At 41.4% G+C, this 18,460-nt stretch overlaps 1 protein-coding gene across 3 annotated transcripts; it reads left to right on the top strand.

Annotated features, from left to right (window-relative positions):
• Window positions 1-261: 261 nt before the first annotated feature.
• On the top strand, window positions 262-12,354 carry LOC129180472 (leukocyte surface antigen CD53-like). 3 transcript variants are annotated; one of them, XM_054774981.1, is made up of 8 exons: window positions 263-422; window positions 1,291-1,358; window positions 1,480-1,668; window positions 3,320-3,394; window positions 4,503-4,613; window positions 5,157-5,264; window positions 8,936-9,019; window positions 11,211-12,351. In XM_054774981.1, the coding sequence occupies exons 2-8, from the start codon at window positions 1,296-1,298 to the stop codon at window positions 11,277-11,279; spliced, it is 699 nt and encodes a 232-aa protein (XP_054630956.1). In that variant the 5' UTR covers window positions 263-422; window positions 1,291-1,295; the 3' UTR covers window positions 11,280-12,351. The 3 variants fall into 3 exon arrangements, with proteins under 3 accessions (XP_054630959.1, XP_054630957.1, XP_054630956.1); XM_054774984.1 differs by lacking the exon at window positions 5,157-5,264 and having other exon boundaries at window positions 262-422; window positions 11,211-12,354; XM_054774982.1 differs by lacking the exon at window positions 8,936-9,019 and having other exon boundaries at window positions 262-422; window positions 11,211-12,354.
• Window positions 12,355-18,460: the final 6,106 nt, after the last annotated feature.

Here is an 18,460-nt window from a genome sequence, read left to right as displayed (position 1 = left end):
TTAGCATTTACTAAGTATTGTTGGGTGTCTTTTGATTACGCTTACAGAAATCAAATACGCAAAGAAATGATCTCTTCTTTATAGCTTCCACTCTTCCTGTAAGATTCTGTCCAGAAGACCATCTCTGTGGGACCGGAGGTCACGGATGAAGTTGTGTGAAATGGGCTGACTCTCATTTGACTTTTCCTACTGTTTTTTTGTGTCATTTTTTGTGTCATTTTGTGTCAGCCTCCTCTTTTGTTCAGACTGTTGATGTTTGTCACTGCCTGTGTGTTGACAGACAGCTTGGTTGTCTGTCCTCCACACCCTCTTATTTCCCTTTGCTTCTCAGATTGTCAGTCACTGCACCAGGGAACATTCAGAACAAGAAAACTGCTTACGCTATCAGATATTTGGACGCTGCTGGTAACAGAGAGGTTAAGGTAAAATGGAGTGTGATTTTTTTTGTAATTCATAAATCTGTTTGGGGAACAACATAACATAGAACACATGTCAATTATATCCTGTACTGCAATTAACAGCATATGACTTTTGCAGCATTGTTTTGTACAGCATTGCTGTACAAAAAGGAAATTGACTTTAATAAGTATTTTATCATGAACTGCTTTAATGTCAAGTTAAAATGTCCCATTGACTTTGACAACAATTGATGGTAATGGTAATGCTGCATTGAGAAACATCACATTTACATTTGCACAGTTCAACATGTCGGAAATTGAGTAAAAAGAAGCCAATCTGTGTTAGAATAGATGGATGGCTTATGCAGAAATGAAGGGGGGAACATTTAAATAAATATATATAGTAATGTAAGTAAATCAAGTCGAGGTCTGATTATCCCCGACTGGGTCACCTGGATGACGGTGTCTGATGTAAGACCCGAAACACCCCGTGACCTCGGGCACATCACTGATGATGTGCACCAAAAGGTGTATCTTTATAGTAGTAAAGTAGGTAAATCAATAATTAATAATATGCTCGATAATAAAATACTAGATAGTAGCTAAATACAATGAATTTAAATAATACAAAAATAATTACTTGCAGGTTGAGCTTCCATGAAAATTGAAAGCCACTAAACTGACTTACTTCCTCAATGTTGATCTTTTTTTTATTTTTATTTTTTCACCTCGCCTCCTGTAGTCAGCTATTTGATAAGCTGGGTTGTAAAGTTGAACTGGTGCCTGAGTAGGTCCCAGGGGCCCATATGCTCTTAGCTTAGTGTCACCATATCAAACAGGATTGTGGTGTAAACATGAAGGCACCAAAAGCAGCAACCTTTGTGTCCTCCAGGAAGGATGGATCGCTCCTGTGTAAACTGCTTGAAAACTCTGATGATATTTCTCAACTTTCTGTGTTGGGTAGGTGCTTCAAATGCCAAATTCATCCTGGTAATATTGTGCCACACAATTTTGTACAATAACTCATCAGTTGAATCGAAAGCTGTGCTGATGTGTTCTTTCTGTCCTGTCTGTGCTGCAGCTATGTGGTGCATTTGTGGTTGCCTTTGGCATCTTCCAGGGTATGCATTCCAAGTTCGCCTCTCTTGTCACAACCTTCTGGCCCATCTACCCGGCTAACACCCTGGTGGTGACTGGCACCATTGTTACCTGTGTGTGTTATCTGGGTGTGCTTGGTGCCATGAAGGAGAACCGCTGCCTCCTTATCAGCGTGAGTATAAATTATGGTCACATAACTTCACCATTGAACATATACGGTACACCCCTACAATCTAATTCCATTCTATACGAGCACTAACACACCGTGAGTGATCGATGGCTTTATGACTAATGATTGTTATTTTGGTTGTTGTTTGCAGTTTCTTAACAGCTGCAGCACAATGAGAGCTGTTTGCAACATTTCACCCCTCTGTACTTACTGTAACCAGTGTTGGGCGAATTACTTTAAAAAATGTGTCCTACTAACTAGTTACTTTCCCCACAAAATTATTGAAATAGTAACAAAATGACTCCTTTATGAATGTAATTAGATACCAGGGAAAGTTATTATTGCTCTACTTAAAAAAAAATCTTATGTATAATAATAATAATATATCAAAGATTTGGGATTTAGCTTTGTAGTGGCGTGTGCCGTTGAGATGTTTCATGAGACTCAGCTGAGCTCCTGACTTGCAGTACTTCGCCAATATGCGAAGGGGCAGTGTTTTCCTGAGTGTCAGCAACCCCAAGACTAGCTATTCTGCTTCCTGTTATGAGAGTAGTCGTCAACAATTCAGCCACGTTGGCGGGTTTTCCAGCATTAACCACCATTTTAAGGTCATGCCACAGCATCTCAATAGGATTCAGGTTAGGACTTTGATGAGGCCACTCCAAAGTTATTTTGTTTTTTCTTCAGCCATTCTGAGGAGGACCTGCTGGTGTGATTTGGATTATTGCTGCAGAACCCCAGTTTGTTTCAGCTTGATGTCATGAACACATTCTCCTTCAGGATTTTTTGGTAGATAACAGAATTCATGGTTCCATTTTTCACAGCAAGTCTTCCAGGTCCTGAAGCAGCAAAACAGCCCCAGACCATCACACTACCACCACCATATTTTACTGTTGGTATGATGTTCTTTTTCTGACATGCGGCATTACTTTTACACCAGATGTAATGGGATACACACCTTCCACAGCACATTTTCCCAAAGAGGAAGAAAGTTTTTTTTTTTTATTTTATTACCTTCAGCTAAGAAAGACCTACCTCACGGTCACTGCTCCTTTTTCTCACAGATGTTTTGTGAGTTCCACATGGGATTCTCCAATATTTATCCAACTATATCCATTATCATATTCTTTATTGTGTACTCATAACCATTTAGGGGGGTGTGTCTCTATGCAGCTCTGAGCGGTGGCCACAGGTGGGGGGCTGGAGCAGACCCTCAACTGCTGGACAATTGCAACAGAATACGTGTGGTGGATTAGGTTGCCGAATTTGAGCCAAGAGGAGAAGCAGGCAGATTTGACCTGTACACAAGCTTGAGATTTATTGAATATTTTATTAAAACAAATTTACTATAACGCTCCACTTGGATCCAATATCACTTTAAAAGCTCTTGAAGAGGACGAGTCCCCTGACCAATGGTTAAAAAAAAGAAAAAATTTGAAAGCTGTGAATATCCTGAACAAAACACTGTCCAAATGTACATACAAAAAAATGGCTAGACACGACGTAGGATGATAACAAAAGGCGACCAGCTGCTGGGATGAGAGAGATACAACAAAACAAGACAATGGCTCAAGTGCCGTAACAAAGGGCTCATTATTAAAAATAATTCACAAAAATTCTGATCATTTTCAATGTGACTGTTCCCCAATTGCAGTTCTTTCTGCTGCTCTTCATCCTGATGCTGGTGGAGCTGGCCATGGCCTGCGTGTTCCTGGTCTACAACAGAGTGGTAGAGTATGATTTTTCATGACAACAGCCTGATTGACAGAAAAGTATAACCATTTAAGCATGACGTTTCATTACTGGTGTCAAGGGCATAACTTTGGGTCTCCCATTGGGGGGGTTAAAATCTTTGCCTGCTTATTTATTTATTGAATCCTTTACTTTTTTAAAAGGAGTCAAGGTAATTTGTCGTGCCTGTATTAGAAATACATTGTGATGCTTTTACTGTGATTTAATTGGCATTGTTGCATCTGTGTACTTAACTATTTATGCCGCAATGACACCGTAGTTAATTCCTATTGTGTTTAAGCACTAGCTAGCAAGGCTGTGGAAGCTTCCACTCAATTGATTTTGTGTTTGTGTCAACTATCTATGATTAAAAAAAAGGAGAACTTTAGATTAAGCAATTGCATCACTGTATTAACACCAATAAATTACACACAGTAAATGTCATGCACAATTCATGACAGCACTCAATACATCACACAATACAGGGTGGCACACTGCAATGGAGAGAAGCTTGCGCCTCTATTCTGAACATCAGAACATAGCAAACTGATTTCACGTATTAGTGGGCATCACCAGTTCAAATTAACAAAATCCAAACAAAAGCATGAAAATACAACAGTAGTCCTATCTGTACAACTGAACAAAAAGCTTGCCAACTCCAGTCACAAATCATCACCTAACTTAACAATATTCATTTATATGTATTTACCCCCATTTGGTCAGGATTTGTTCCTTTTTTATTAGGTTTAGGTGTCGACCAACAATGAAAAATTGTTGTCTGACCGCCTTTTAGTGCTCTTTTCATTTTTCCGCGGTTCTGCTGGAAGAGAAAGCAGGTTGGGTAGTACCAGGTATTCAGAGGGTTACATTATCGAATAATTAAACATGCTATTGTTTTGCTGGCAAATGATATAAGTAAAGAAAATCAACAACATATTAATGCAAGATAATGCATATTTGTATTAAATCGGAATGATGTGGTTATATTCGGGGAGTTATATTGGCTGGATCTGATTTTTGCCAGGGTCATGACCCCCCTATCCCCTGTGCAAATTACGCGCTTGACTGTTGTAGATAATCTGTCTACCTTTCTGTCTACATTGCAGATTGACACATACTTTGAGAAAGACCTAATGAAAAGTTTGCAGATCTACAGCGAGTCAGGCCCAGAGGAAAACAACATCATTAAAGATGATTTTGATGCTGTTCAGCACCTGGTAAATGATACTGTTCAACATTTCAGTTAAATACATACAAATGCCACTGGCCACATATTTTGTACACATTTATTATAAATTCTGTTGATTCTTAATTTATTTCCTGTTATTATTACATTTTTACCTTTATTTTAACATCTTTATTGTAATATCTTAATTTTTCCTTTAACATTGCACAAGCTCTACACTGTCATTTTTTACACATATTTTTATTATTTTATTTTTTTCAACTCCTTTTCTTCCCTTCGTTGCTGCACTATCTATCCACTGCTACATATTCTTTCTTCTTAAATTAGAAAATGGCGACACAGAAAGTGAACACACTTTAAATGACAAAATGTAAGCGAAATAGTGTCAACATGTAAAAGATCCACCGAACGTACGCATCGAAATAAAAAAAAATTAACGATTCCAGGAGAATCGGAGCTTCTCGGAGCTTACCATACCATACCATACCATACCATACCATACCATACCATTCTGATGTTGAAATAGTCAGACAAAGTTCCCTCTGTTTAAGTCATTGCTCTTTTCTCTGGCCAGTTTAGGTGTTGTGGAGTTCATGGGGAGGCAGACTGGATGGGTAACGCCCCCATCTCCTGTTGTAACCAGGATCCCTGCAACTCCTCCATCCACGGCAACTGGCAAGAGGTTATCCATCCATTCATTTTGCACTGCTTATTCCGTTCATGATCATAGGGAAGCTAGAGCCTATCCCAGCTGACTTTGGATAATAATTTGGATAATGCAAACTCCACCTTATTATATTCTGGTCCCCAGTCAGTCAAAGGGCACATAGAAAAACACTCATTGATACTCAATTTTCACACCTTGGCTCGCAATCCAACACTGGCTGCACAACAGGGTATGTGCGGCAGAATACAAATCCACTTCACCGTAATGGTAATCATTTATAAGTACAGTGGAACCTCGGTTAGTGTGTTTTTTGGTTAACGCTGAAAATGTATTCCAAAATTTTGCCGCTGTTTTCTTACATTTTCTGGTTAATGTAGAATATGGCGTGCGTCTTGCTGTGTTATTAATACACTGCTTGAGTCCAACTGTGTTCTTCATCAATTTTTTTATCACAAAACATCCTTGTTAGCATCCTATTAGCTTGCTAATGCATGAAAACAGGAAGCAGAAGTCAGCTTCGTTGCCTGTCTATGATGTCGTCAGCCATCTATTCTGTAGTTCTTTGCTTACTAACAAGTACGCCACAAGTCTCAAAATGTTAACACAAAACACATTTTTATAATTTTACATGCACAAAACAATACAGTATATTATTCTAAATGAATATACCATAAATAATGAATGAAAGTTCAACATGGAGACCACCTTCATGTTTTGCCATGAGATATTCCTTGTATTCAATACTGTTTCTCACCTCAAGTCTGTGCGCGTCTGCGGCTCTGGCAGTCGGACATGGGAGGAGTTCAGGGAAACGATGGAGAACGACTTCCGGACGGTTTCAAAGAGATTCTGGACCGCCATTTGACGTCTCAGGAGGGGGAAGCAGTGCGCAGTCAACACCGTGTATAGTGGGGATGATGTGCTGCTGACCTCGACTCGGGATGTTGTGGATCGGTGGAAAGAATACTTTGAAGACCCTGAGGATTCCTATCTCTGGGGCTGAGGTTGCTTAGGTTGTCAAAAAGCTCCTCCGTGGCAGGGCCCTGGGGGTGGATGAGATCCGCCCGGAGTTCCTTAAGGCCATGGATGCTGTAGGTGTGTCTTGGTTGACACGACTCTGAAGCAGCTGAGAGTGGACCAGCTCTACACTCTCAGCAGGGTCCTTGAGGGTGCCTTGAGTTTGCCCAACCAGTCTACATGTGTTTTGTGGACTTGGAGAAGGCATTTGACCGTGTTCTTCGAAGAATTCTGTGGGGAGTACTCCGGGAGTATGGGGTTTCGGACCAGCTAATTCGCATTGCCCTTTGTCACCAATTCTGTCACCAATTCCGGATTGGTGGCTGCAGGATTGAGTCGCAGTTTTTTGCAGATGATGTGGTCCTGCTGGCTTTATCGAGCCGTGAACTTCAACTTTCACTGGATCGGTTCACAGCTGAGTGTGAAGCGGCCGGGATGAGAATCAGCACCTCCAAGTCCGAGTTCTTGCCCGGAAAAGGGTGGAATGCCATCTCCGGGTCGGGGATGAGATCCTGCTCCAAGTGGAGGAGTTCAGGTACCTTGGGGTCTTGTTCACGAGTGAGGGAAGGATGGAACGCGAGATCGACAAGCGAATTGGTGCGGCATCTGCAGTGATGCGGACTCTACATCGGTCTGTTGTGGTGAAGAGAGAGCTAAGCCGAAAGGCAAAGTTCTCAATTTACCGGTCGATCTACGTTCCTACCCTCACCTATGGTCATGAGCTTTGGGTCGTGACCGAAAGGACAAGATCGCGGGTACAAGCGGCCGAAATGAGTTTTCTTCGTAGGGTGGCTGGGCACTCCCTTAGAGATAGGGTGAGAAGCAGTGTCATCCGGGAGAGGTTCGGAGTAGAATCACTATTCCTCCGCATTGAGAGGAGCCAGAAGAGGTGGCTTGGGCTGCCTCCCAGACGCCTCCCTGGGAAGGTGTTCAGGGCAAGTCTGGCCGGTAGAAGGCCTCGGAGAAGACCCAGGACATATTGGAGAGACTATGTCTCCCAACTGGCCTGGAAACGCCTCGGGATCCGCCGGGAGGAGCTGGACGAAGTGGCCGGGGAGAGGAAAATATGGGCCTCCCTGCTTAGGCTGCTGCCCCTGCGACCCGATCTCAGATAAGCGGTAGAAGATGGATGGATGGATATATCGAGATATCTCCCAGCCCTAATTACATCAGACCCTTATATATATATAAGTCAGCTGGGATAGGCTCCAGCATGCCCCCGCGACCCTAATGAGGATGGACCCTAATAAGGTAGCTCTCTTTTAAAGCAACTCTATCACCATGGTAACTTATGCTAAACTCCTAACCTGGTCGGGACCAGGTTATGTCCAGGCTTTCAGCTTAAAATCAGCTATGAAAGTGCCACTGTTTCACTGTTTAACTAATTCGGAGATGTTGTCACCATTTATTGAGAAGCTACTAAGGGAACATGGAGAAAAAAAAAAGAAAAAAAGAGCATTCCCTGATGATATTAATCTATAAGCGAGATAGATTTTCAGACGAGGGAATACGCTAGACATGCTCACACGAGCACCAGGAATAAAATGCAATATGAAATATTAATAATTAGGCCAACATTAGAAGACGTAAACCACCTCAGTCCTTTGCGTGACTCATATCAACACTGCCATCTAGTGGTCACAATGAGCTATAACAAGAATACAGACTGCAAAGATTTAAAAAAAAATTGGTTTTGGCTCCAATTTATCCATCCATTTTCTATACCGCTTCATCCTCATTAGGGTCGCGGGGGCATGCTGGAGCCTATCCCAGCTGACTTCGGGCGACAGACAAACAATGTATACAATTGATTGGACTGGTCGCCAGCCAATCGCAGGGCACATATAGACAAACAACCATTCACACTCACATTTATACCTATGGACAATTTAGAGTCACCAATTAACCTCACCTGCATGTTTTTGGAATGTGGGAGGAAGCCGGAGTGCCCAGAGAAAACCCCCGTGCACACGTGGAGAACATGCAAACTCCACACAGAAATGCTCAGGGGAGAATCGAACCCGGGTCTTCCCGATCTCCAGGCTGTTCCTGTATTGGCCAACGTGTTAACCACGAGACCACCATGTAGCCCGGCTCCAATTCATTTATTTTTTAATTAGATAAGTGTTAAAATGTCAAAGTTGTGCAATGTTCAGCTTTGATAAATGAAAAGACTAGTAGGGTATAGTTTGTATAATCAGTGTTAACGTACCCATTACATGCTCAGCATTATTCTGTCAGCGGTCCTTCCTCGCTCTATTGGCAGCAACACTGTTGCTTTTAGCCGTGATAATCTTTTGGGAGCTCCACATAACTCTCCATAATAATTCTGTAAAATTTGTTAGTAAAATACACTGGCTGGGATCGCTTCACTTTTCAGCGTAAGTAGAATAATGTGATGTCAAACGCCCCCTTTCATGCGAAGCACAATGCCAAAAACCGGTCATGACAAAGTAAGTTGATAACCACCGCCGTGGGACCAATTAAGTCTGATTGCGGATGTTAGGTTTTGTCGAGTTGCATCTTTAGCACAAAGCCTGGGTTTGTTGAGCCACTTTTGTCGTATGCCCTCCCAGTCTTTGACTTAATTCACACTTTTGTGTCTAAACAAGCACATGCTTTTATTATATAAGCTGAAGTTACAACTTCATGTTTTTGTCTTCTTTCAGGGTTGTCTCAATAAACTGAGGAACTGGTTTGCAGGAAACTATCGTAGCACCGGGGCAGGTGTTGTCGCAATGTTTATCATACAGGTAAAGAAAATTTCAGCTTGTTACTCACAACTAGGAGTTACAATTATCCTAATACAAAAAAAATAGGACTACAGTCGTCTCTCGTTTATCGCGGTTAATTGGTTCCTCACCCGACCGTGGTAAGTGAGTTTCTGCAAAGTAGGATTCAGTGTCAATACATGGAATATTTTCGTAGCTAGTAAATATGTTTATGATTTTCTAAATGCGTTTTTTACCATTATTAGGTCCATGTAGACACTTTTGTTGTATATATTTAATATGAGATTTCCAACTCATTTTTTCGTCTGTTATGATCCCCAGAAATGTATTTTCTTTCACTCTTTCAATATCCACTCCGTTTATTTGTATTTGATTGTACGTGTCCTTTTTGCTATTTCCAAATAGCATTATTTTAGTTTTACTTAAGTTCAAGGATAATCTGTTTCTGTCAAACCACAACTTTAATATAACCATTTCATCCTTGACCTTTTTAATGAGTTCTTGTGTGCTTTCCTCAGAACAAAAGGCAGTGGTATCAACCGCAAATAATACCAACTTTAAGTCCTTTGTTACTTTACAAATGTCATTGATATACAAATGAAACAGTTTTGGTCCCAATATGGACCCCTGGGGTACTCCACACAAAGTATTTACACTCCCAGATGTATACGTAATTGCTTCCTGTTTGCTAGGTACCTTTTAACCCATAACAATAATACATACTGTAAGAAGTAATAAGTCCAGTCCTGTGTGTGGTTTTATCGTTCCCCCTCTGTTGTGTTGAAAAGCCGCATGGCATTGGGGAGGAAGCAAATATTCCACCTGATCTCCGCTCAGCAGCCCAATACATATGCCACAGATTCAGCGAGAGTGGGGTATATGCTGAGCCTGCTCTCTGGGCACGGCTAAGTGGGCTATGGCGGTGTGTGCGTGCAAGCAGACCCGAACTTTGCTCCAGTATGCCTCTGTTCACGGCCGAGTTCAGGAAAGTTTGAGGAAAGTTTTAGGAAAGAAACGCGGTGAGGTAGCGGGAGGCTGGCAGCCGCCTCCTCGTAATACGACATGGTGCCTCATTAGTGGCAGACCATTCCATCTCCTTCCGGATTCTGCCGGCGGAGAGTGGTTGCAACGAGAAGGCCCCGCAAAGCGCCTATTTGGCAAGCCCCAGCCCTCGTCTTCACGACGAATTGGCCGCCCGTGATGAGACTCGCACCCTGAGGAGCTCACCTCTCTCTCCATCCGCCTCAGCAATTGCTTGCGGGAGCGCAGCACCCAGTGGGGGGTGGAGCCTCCTCAACCTCCACATCAACCCTCCTCTCCACCCCTCCTGGCACTTCTGGAACCGCACATTCCACCATCTAACTTCGAAGCTACACCGCAGGACACAGGGTTTATGACAATTAGTTTTCATAAATTAAGTGGATTTTAGATACAATCATACTTTTTTCTTTTGAAATAAAAAAGTTCCATCCAAATAATTTGCTTCAAGCTTGTTGAAAAGCTCAGACCGGTGAAGAAAAATACCAAAATGACCAACGTGCCAACCACAAGCGATGTTACCTGCACGATGGCTGAGAGGTTAGTATTCAGGCCCCATAGTCAGGCACCCCAGGTTCAAACCTCTGTGCGGAACTTGCATTCCCCCTCCGTGGGTGTTCTCTGTGTACTTTGGTGTCCTCCATATCCCAACAATATGATTGATACATTCATTGGAGACTCTCAATTTGTCCATGTTGTACAAGGAGCCTTTTACTTAAATGTGATTAAGAATAACTTGCTAATGTTAGGACTCATTATATTCATAAAAGCCACAAGAAAAATATTCTAGTTATGAGAATTCCAGCCAAGCAAATTTTGCTTAGCCCATTGGCAGAATTTTTAGTTTGAAAAAAGAAAATTTGTCTCATTTTAATATTATGTGGGCTTCTTTCAAGTATGGCTGTTTTTGCAGTGCATAGGACTAACGTGTCCAAAGTGTGGGCCGGGGGCCATTTTCAGCTCACAGCTTGTTTTTTATTGTCCCCCTGCATATTCTAAAAATAAAATGAATGAATTATCAAATAGGTATAATGTATTTACCCAGAGCAATTTCATTGGCTGCTTGGAAACTGGGCTGCATGCAGGGAGCAAGAAAAAGCTCGACTTGATATGATGTGTACACGGGTTGTTTGATATAGTCTAATCATGTATTTTGTGTCTCCTTTGCTTGCAGTTCACTTGTCTCTGTTTCACCGTCCCTCTGTTTTGCCACTTCAGTCGAAATGGACTGGGTTATTTGTGAAAAGGACTCAATGTAAAGGTCGCAGTGACCTCCTCGATTTCATCTGATTGCCAGTATTTAGTTCCTAGATAACTTAAGAGGTTGATGTTAGACTAGATGTTAACATGTCTGCTGTACAAACAAGTGATTCGTGTTTAAATCTCTGTTGGAAAATGTCTGTGTGAAATTTGCATGTTGCACTGGTTTTCTCTGAGCACTTCAGCCTCCTCTCACATCCCAGGTTAGGCTCATTGGACACTCAAAATTGTTTCTTATTATGACCATTATGAAAGGCAGCGATTATCATTAACAACTGGAGAGGAGCGATGGCATTACAGTCATCCTACGACTTGGCAACATTGTGTGTGTGCATGACAAACTTTGCTGAACCCTGGCCCACCTCCAGCAATCATGCCAAATGTACCGAATTTGAGCCTGGGTGCACTCTAAGTCTTGCATAAGATAAATGTTATTCCAACTTACAACTTCTCCTCTTGAGTTTGTATTTTTCCTGTTCTTTGTACAAAAAGGTTGTATACATTGTTTAATGTTTGCTCTGTTTTTGGAATCATTTTTGTGATGGTTCTTCCTTCGGAATTAGTGTCTTTGTAAAGTATTCCCTCGTTTACCACGGTTAATGGGTTCCAGACCCGACCACGAATTTCCACAAAGTAGGATTCAATATTAATAAGTTGAATAATTTCATCCCTAGTGAGGGCAAGTGGCATAGAAAATGAATGAGTGAATAATTTCATAGTTAGAGCATAGAAAACCGGTTTATGACTTTCTAAATGCGGTTTTTAACATTATCAGGGCCCTGTAGACATGAAAGAACACCCCAATAGTCACTTTTACACTCCTATGATTTTTTATTTACATCGCATTGCGCAGGCTACGGGATCACCCTAGGGACAACACAGACAGCCAAGCCTAGCATAGCAAGCTTCCGAGCTAGTTAGCCTCTCCAATTTACTTATTCTAAACTTCAGAAAGTTTTAAAAAATCATCTTCATATGTGGAGACCTTGATCTTCTGAATCCACACAAGAACAAGATAATTGATGACTTCATAGATACAATGTACAGCTTAAGTTTATACCCTAAAATCACCAGACCACCACAGCAGAATAACAGACCACTGTGCTATGCTAATTGATAATATATTCACTAATGACTTTGGGGCCGCACGGTGGTCTAGTGGTTAGCATGTTGGCCAACACAGCAACAGTCTGGAGATCGGGAAGACCTGGGTTTGATTCTCCCCTGGGCATTTCTGTGTGGAGTTTGCATGTGCGTGCGTGGGTTTTCTCCGGGTACTCCGGTTTCCTCCCACATTCCAAAAACATGCATGTTAGGTTAATTGGTGAATCTAAATTGTCCGTAGGTATAAATGTGAGTGTGAATGGTTGTTTTTCTATATGTGCCCTGCGATTGGCGACCAGTCCAGGGTGTACCCCGCCTGTCGCCCGAAATCAGCTGGGATAGGCTCCAGCATACCCCCACGACCCTAAAGAGGAGAAGCGGTATAGAAAATGGATGTATGTAAAGTGACGAAAGACCTAAAGCTAGTATTATTTGCAGATGACACTACTGCTTTTTGTTCTGGGGAAAGCACACAAGAGCTAATGACAACAGTAACAGACAAAATAGATTATCCTTAAACCTAAGTAAAACTAAAATAATGAAATTTGGTGATAGCAGAAAGGAAACAGATGCACAAATACCAAAATACAAATCGATCGTGTGAATATTGAAAGGGTGGAAAATAAATGTCTGTGTCATGATCTGTGTGCTGCTTTGGTGCTCTCTATCTGCCATGGATCGAGTACGCCCACAATGAGTTGTGCCCAGCTTGGCGACAGGTATGTCACCTTTAAGACTGTTTTCGGCTATCAGCCGCCACTCTTTCCCTCTCAGAAGGCAGACATAGCAGTTCCGGCAGTACACCTGCACCTTCTGCAAGCCCATCGCATCTGGCGTGAAATTCTTACATGGCTCTCCGCTCCATGTAAGAAACTGTCTCCAAAATTCGTGGGACCATATGTCATCGAGTCGATTGTCAACAAGTCTTCCGTCAAGTACTGAAAGTACATCCTGTTTTCCACATCTCCTGCATCAAGCCTGTTGCCACCAGCCCGCTGTGCCCTCCGGCTGAGGCTCCTCCTCCACTGCGCATCATTGATGGCCAGCCAGCATAAACGGTGGAAGCAATTTTGGACTCGAGAAGAAGGAGTCGGGGGGGGTGCATTATCTGGTCGATTGGGAGGGTTATGGACCTGAGGAACTTTCCTGGGTCTCCCGCTCCTGTATCCTTGATTCTTCACTCATCAGCGACTTCCACTCTCTCCATCCCAACAAACCAGGTATGCCGCCAAGGGGCGTCTTATAAAGGGGGGAATACTGTCATGATCTGTGTGCTGCTTTGCTGCCTTCTATCTGCCATTTGTTGCAGCGCACCTTGGAGCCACCAGGAGGAGCTAATTAGTTACACCTGTGCCTCATTAGTGTGGCTTCTTAAGCTGTGTGCAGACTTCTCTCCAGTGCCAGAAAGTTACCTGACGATCCACAGAGACCTGCTCCTCCCAGCACTCTAGTAATCTCAGTGTATTCAGTGTATTTTCTGTTCTTGTTTGTTGTTCCCATGACTAGGTGAGGATGAATTTGAGTTGTACTTTGTTTTCTGTTTAATAATTTTTGGATTTTTGCCACTACGTGGACACTTTTTGTCATAAATTTTTGCCCTTGCTCCTGGACTGCCTCAGGGCATTTCGCCTCCTCTCGACGCCACCACAGCCACTCTGCCGTAAGCGCCAGCACAGTTAAGCATAGCTCACCATGAACCCAGCATTCCACACCCTCCATGTTTTTTGGGTGAGTCAGTTGCTTGTGAACAGTTCCGACATCAGTGCTTGTTAGTTTTTGACCAACAGCCTAACACATATTTTTCTGACCGTCCAAGATAGCCTTTATTATGAGCTTGCTTACGGACAAGGCATCAGCCTGTGCTATAGCGGTGAGCAAAGCCAAGCCGGCTGCTCACACGTCATATCCTTTTTTTTTGACTGAGATGAAGAAAGTTTTTGACCAGCCTGTTAGAAGGAGGGAAGCATGTAATCGTCTGCTGGACCTCCGGCAAGGCAGACGCTCTGTGGCCACGTTTTCAATCAACTTTAGAGTTTTAGCGGCCGAGAGTGGTTAAGAGGAGGAGGCGATCTGTGGGATATTCCGCAAGGCCCTAGACGCCCGGGTCAAGGATGAGCTGGCGGTAAGGGACTTTACCACCACCTTCATCCCTCCCTCCTTTTTGTCCACCTTCAAACCGGCCCTTTCCCCTCAACCTCCTTCCCTCCTTCCTTCCTCTACTCAGCCCCACCTTGAGGACTTTTTCAGGTTATCTTATCGACCTCGCCATTCACCTGGACAACCGTTTGAGGGATTTTTTTGGAAAATATCCCTGTTTGTGAGGTTATTAGTCAGCACTCTTGTTTTGGTCATTGATTGACAGTGGTGCCTGAACAGTGTTGCCAGATGGGAACTTATAACATCTTATAGTAACAGCTGCATAAAATGATCATACTTTTATGAAAATTATCTACATGCCCTATTTGACGTTACTCAGTACTATCTGCTACAATAAAACATTACCACAGATGGTATATAGTATAGTTTATAATGAATTTTTACCTTTAAATAACATAAAAAAACTGCAACTAGCAGAACAGCACACCCTATCTATTTATCATAGCAGTGGAAATGTTGGCCATCTTCCTAAAAAACAGTAACTCCATGAAGAAACTCAATGTTTTAGGCACAGAAGTAAAACTGGCAGATGACAAAACTCTCTTCCTTAAAGATGAGGATCAATTTCCAATTGCAATTAAAGAGATTCAAAACTTCTCTGCACTATCAGAACTTTGTTGAAATCTTAATGAATGTGAATTGTTTCCGAATCAATGTGACAAAGAAAATATTTTCAACATACCTGTATTTATTATAGGAATTAATTTATCCAAAGATCAACTTCATTCTCAAAAAACTAACATAAAAAGTAAAATTAAAGATTGTAAAACCAAACTAAATTTGTGGCAGCAAAGAGATCTGTTAATTCATGGACGTATCTATTTAAGTAAAATTGAAAGTTTATCAAGATATATTTACCCTCCTTACTCTCATGCCATACCTACTAGAATCATTAAAGATATTAATCAACTTAACTTTAATTTCATTAGGAGAACATCAAAAAGGGCAATATGGTCAAAGAATATAAAGATGGAGGACTTAAGGTAATAGATTTTGATTGTTTAAATGGTACACTCAAATTGAATTGGTTGAAATCATGGATAAAAAATTGCGGTTCCTTTTGGTATTGCGTTCCAAAAAAGTTGTTTGATAAATTGGCAGGACTGGAATTCCTGCTGAGATGTGACTTTCATATTGAGAAGATCCCTGTCACTTTATCCAACTTTCATAAGCAGATTTGATCTTATTGGAAGGTGTTGTATACACACAACATTTCACCTCACCGGATTCCAATCTGGAATAACAGATTTATTTTACACAGAAATAGATCATTATATTATGAAGACTGAAGAACAATATACGGTCTGTTAAAGATATTGTGAATAAACAGGGTCACCTTCTTAACTTTGAACAGTTCTGTCAGAAATTTCTCTTCCACCCACCAATATCCAAATTTGTTTAAAGCCTTGCCAGAACTTTTTATTTTTGGTTCTCTAACATCACTTCCACAACTTATTATACATGGTCTGTCATTAGCTGTCAAAAAATGCACCAATTATTTTATTAGATCAGCTCTAACAGCATACCTCCATCCAGGGAAACAAAACAATAATAATATACTTGCAAAATTTGATAAAGAGACAATCTTAAAAATACGCACAATGTATTTTTCTCTCCTTCTACCACCAAAAGTAAAAGACATTCATTTTAAGACCATAAGTAACATTTATCCATCCAAAGAGTTTTTGAGACTACGATTTAAAATAGAGGACAATGTATGTACATTCTCTTGTGGTGAAATAGAAACTATAGAGCAGGGGTGCTCACTCTTTTCTAGCCTGCGAGATGGGATATACAGTACATGTATATCAGGAGTTCATGCACTTTCTCAGCATGCACGTACTGTCACGCTTCGCAGGACAGGAGCGTGTACTTCCTGTCCTGCGCCATTATTCTGGCAAGTGGTGCTTCCGGTGTGGCGGAAGGAACTGCCGCTCCACGCCTGGTGGCCACACAGCTGCGGTCAATACTAATCAGTGACAGTTAAAAGACACGCGGCGCTGGTCTATTTTTCCCACAGAGTTTTTACTCTGTTACTTTTAGTTTTTTCTTGTCCTGTGCAATAAAATTACTTTTATTTTTGCACTTTGCCGCCTTCTCTCTGCACCCTGGGGGTCAACCTCCCGACAGCTTCAATGAATCGTGACACTACAAGTCAAATTGATCTACCTCTTTCTATAAAACATATAACATATAGAAAATGTAACCAGTAAACTCTGAAATTCTATTGTAATTGTAATTGTAATTGTAATTGTAATTCTATTGATTAGTATTTAACATTCACATTTTCAAAGTTTACAGGTAATCAAAGTAGTTGCTATCATAATTGACTTCAATATGGAGCTAAAGATAATTACACATAACTCCTAAATAGTTGTGTACATAACCTGAGTGCTGGTAATATGTCAAATTAGCTATGTAACGTTCATTAGGGCACACAGTTCATGTATTACATCCAGTTAGCATTTGCTATCAAACATTAGCCATATACAAGAATTTCAAATGATTATGCAAAAGACAATGCAGCCGAAGTCAAGGCAACATATTGAAAAAGTTTCACCAATGGGCCCATTTTTAATTTCATCATGAAATAATAGTTTAAGAAGCCAACGTGTAGAAAACACTGATTTCTGGGGTAGGGTTCATGTCGCAAAGCAAAGCCAGTAAAAAATACGTTTTTTTTCTACACAACTAGCCGCTACAAGTGAACAGATAACTTTTGTTATAGACATCTTACAGCAGAGTGAGTTCATCCATGGTCAGAATATCCATCCATCCATTTTCTATGCCGCTTCTCCTCATTAGGGCGCGGGGGTATGCTGGAGCCTATCCCAGGGCGACAGGCGACAAGGCGGGGTACACCCTGGACTGGTTGCCAGCCAATTGCAGGGCACATATAGACAAACAACCATTCCCATTCACATTCATACCTATGGACAATTTAGAGTCACCAATTAACCTAACATGCATGTTTTTGGAATGTGGGAGTACCCGGAGAAAACCCATGCACGGGGAGAGGATGCAAACTCCACACAGAAATTGTCGAACCTAGGTTTTCCCGACCTCCAGATTGTTACTGTGTTGGCCAACATGCTAACCACTAGACCACCGTGCGATGATCAGAATAATAAAGATGAAAGTTGCATCTTCGTGTGTAGCTTGAAACACCGCAGGGGAGCAAGCGCGAATCAGGAGGGGAGCTTAATGTCAACTGACTGATGTTATTTGACAACTTCAAAGTGACGTTTACGCGATCGACCCAAACTACCTCGGCGATCTACCGGTAGCTCGCGATCGATGTAATGGCCGCCCCTGCTTTTGGGCATGTGTTCTTCTCATGTGTGAAAGCTGTAGCTTTTTGGTCTGATGTTTATACATGTTTAAAACCACTTTTTTCTTCACTCATTAAGAACTTCTGTTGTACTGATACTTTATTTGGTGATTATCTCAAACAAAAAACAAGGCCTGTCATGTAATAAAATATTATGTCTAGCAAAATTCTACGCCCATAAATCCAAATATTTAAAAACCCCACCAAAATAATTGCTTTTAAAAACGACTTTTGTCGTTTAAATTATGTTATCTGAAATCTTTAAAACTGATCAAGACCAAAAATGTACAAATTATATACCAAATCTGTAACGCTTGTGAAAAGGCGTAACCTTTATTTTTATTTTTACCCCCTGATATTTATTTTTATTTTCCTTTATCTTTGTAATTTGGCTGCTCATTTTGTACTTGATTGCACTTGCAATGTACCACCACTGCTTTTTGTTAATAAAGTTCTGGTTTAAAAAAAATGCTTGGACTTTGCACACGGCGCATGCTCCCTGTCTTCTTCTGTGGTGGGATAACAGCGCCTATTGCAGGCTGGCGGTATGTGCTACATTGTTTTGAGTCGTT

The sequence above is a fragment of the Dunckerocampus dactyliophorus genome, chromosome 4 (genome assembly GCF_027744805.1).
Source record: "Dunckerocampus dactyliophorus isolate RoL2022-P2 chromosome 4, RoL_Ddac_1.1, whole genome shotgun sequence".
Classification (NCBI taxonomy): domain Eukaryota; kingdom Metazoa; phylum Chordata; class Actinopteri; order Syngnathiformes; family Syngnathidae; genus Dunckerocampus; species Dunckerocampus dactyliophorus.
Note: the sequence above shows the minus strand (reverse complement) of the source record. Positions and strands in the feature narration are given on the sequence as shown.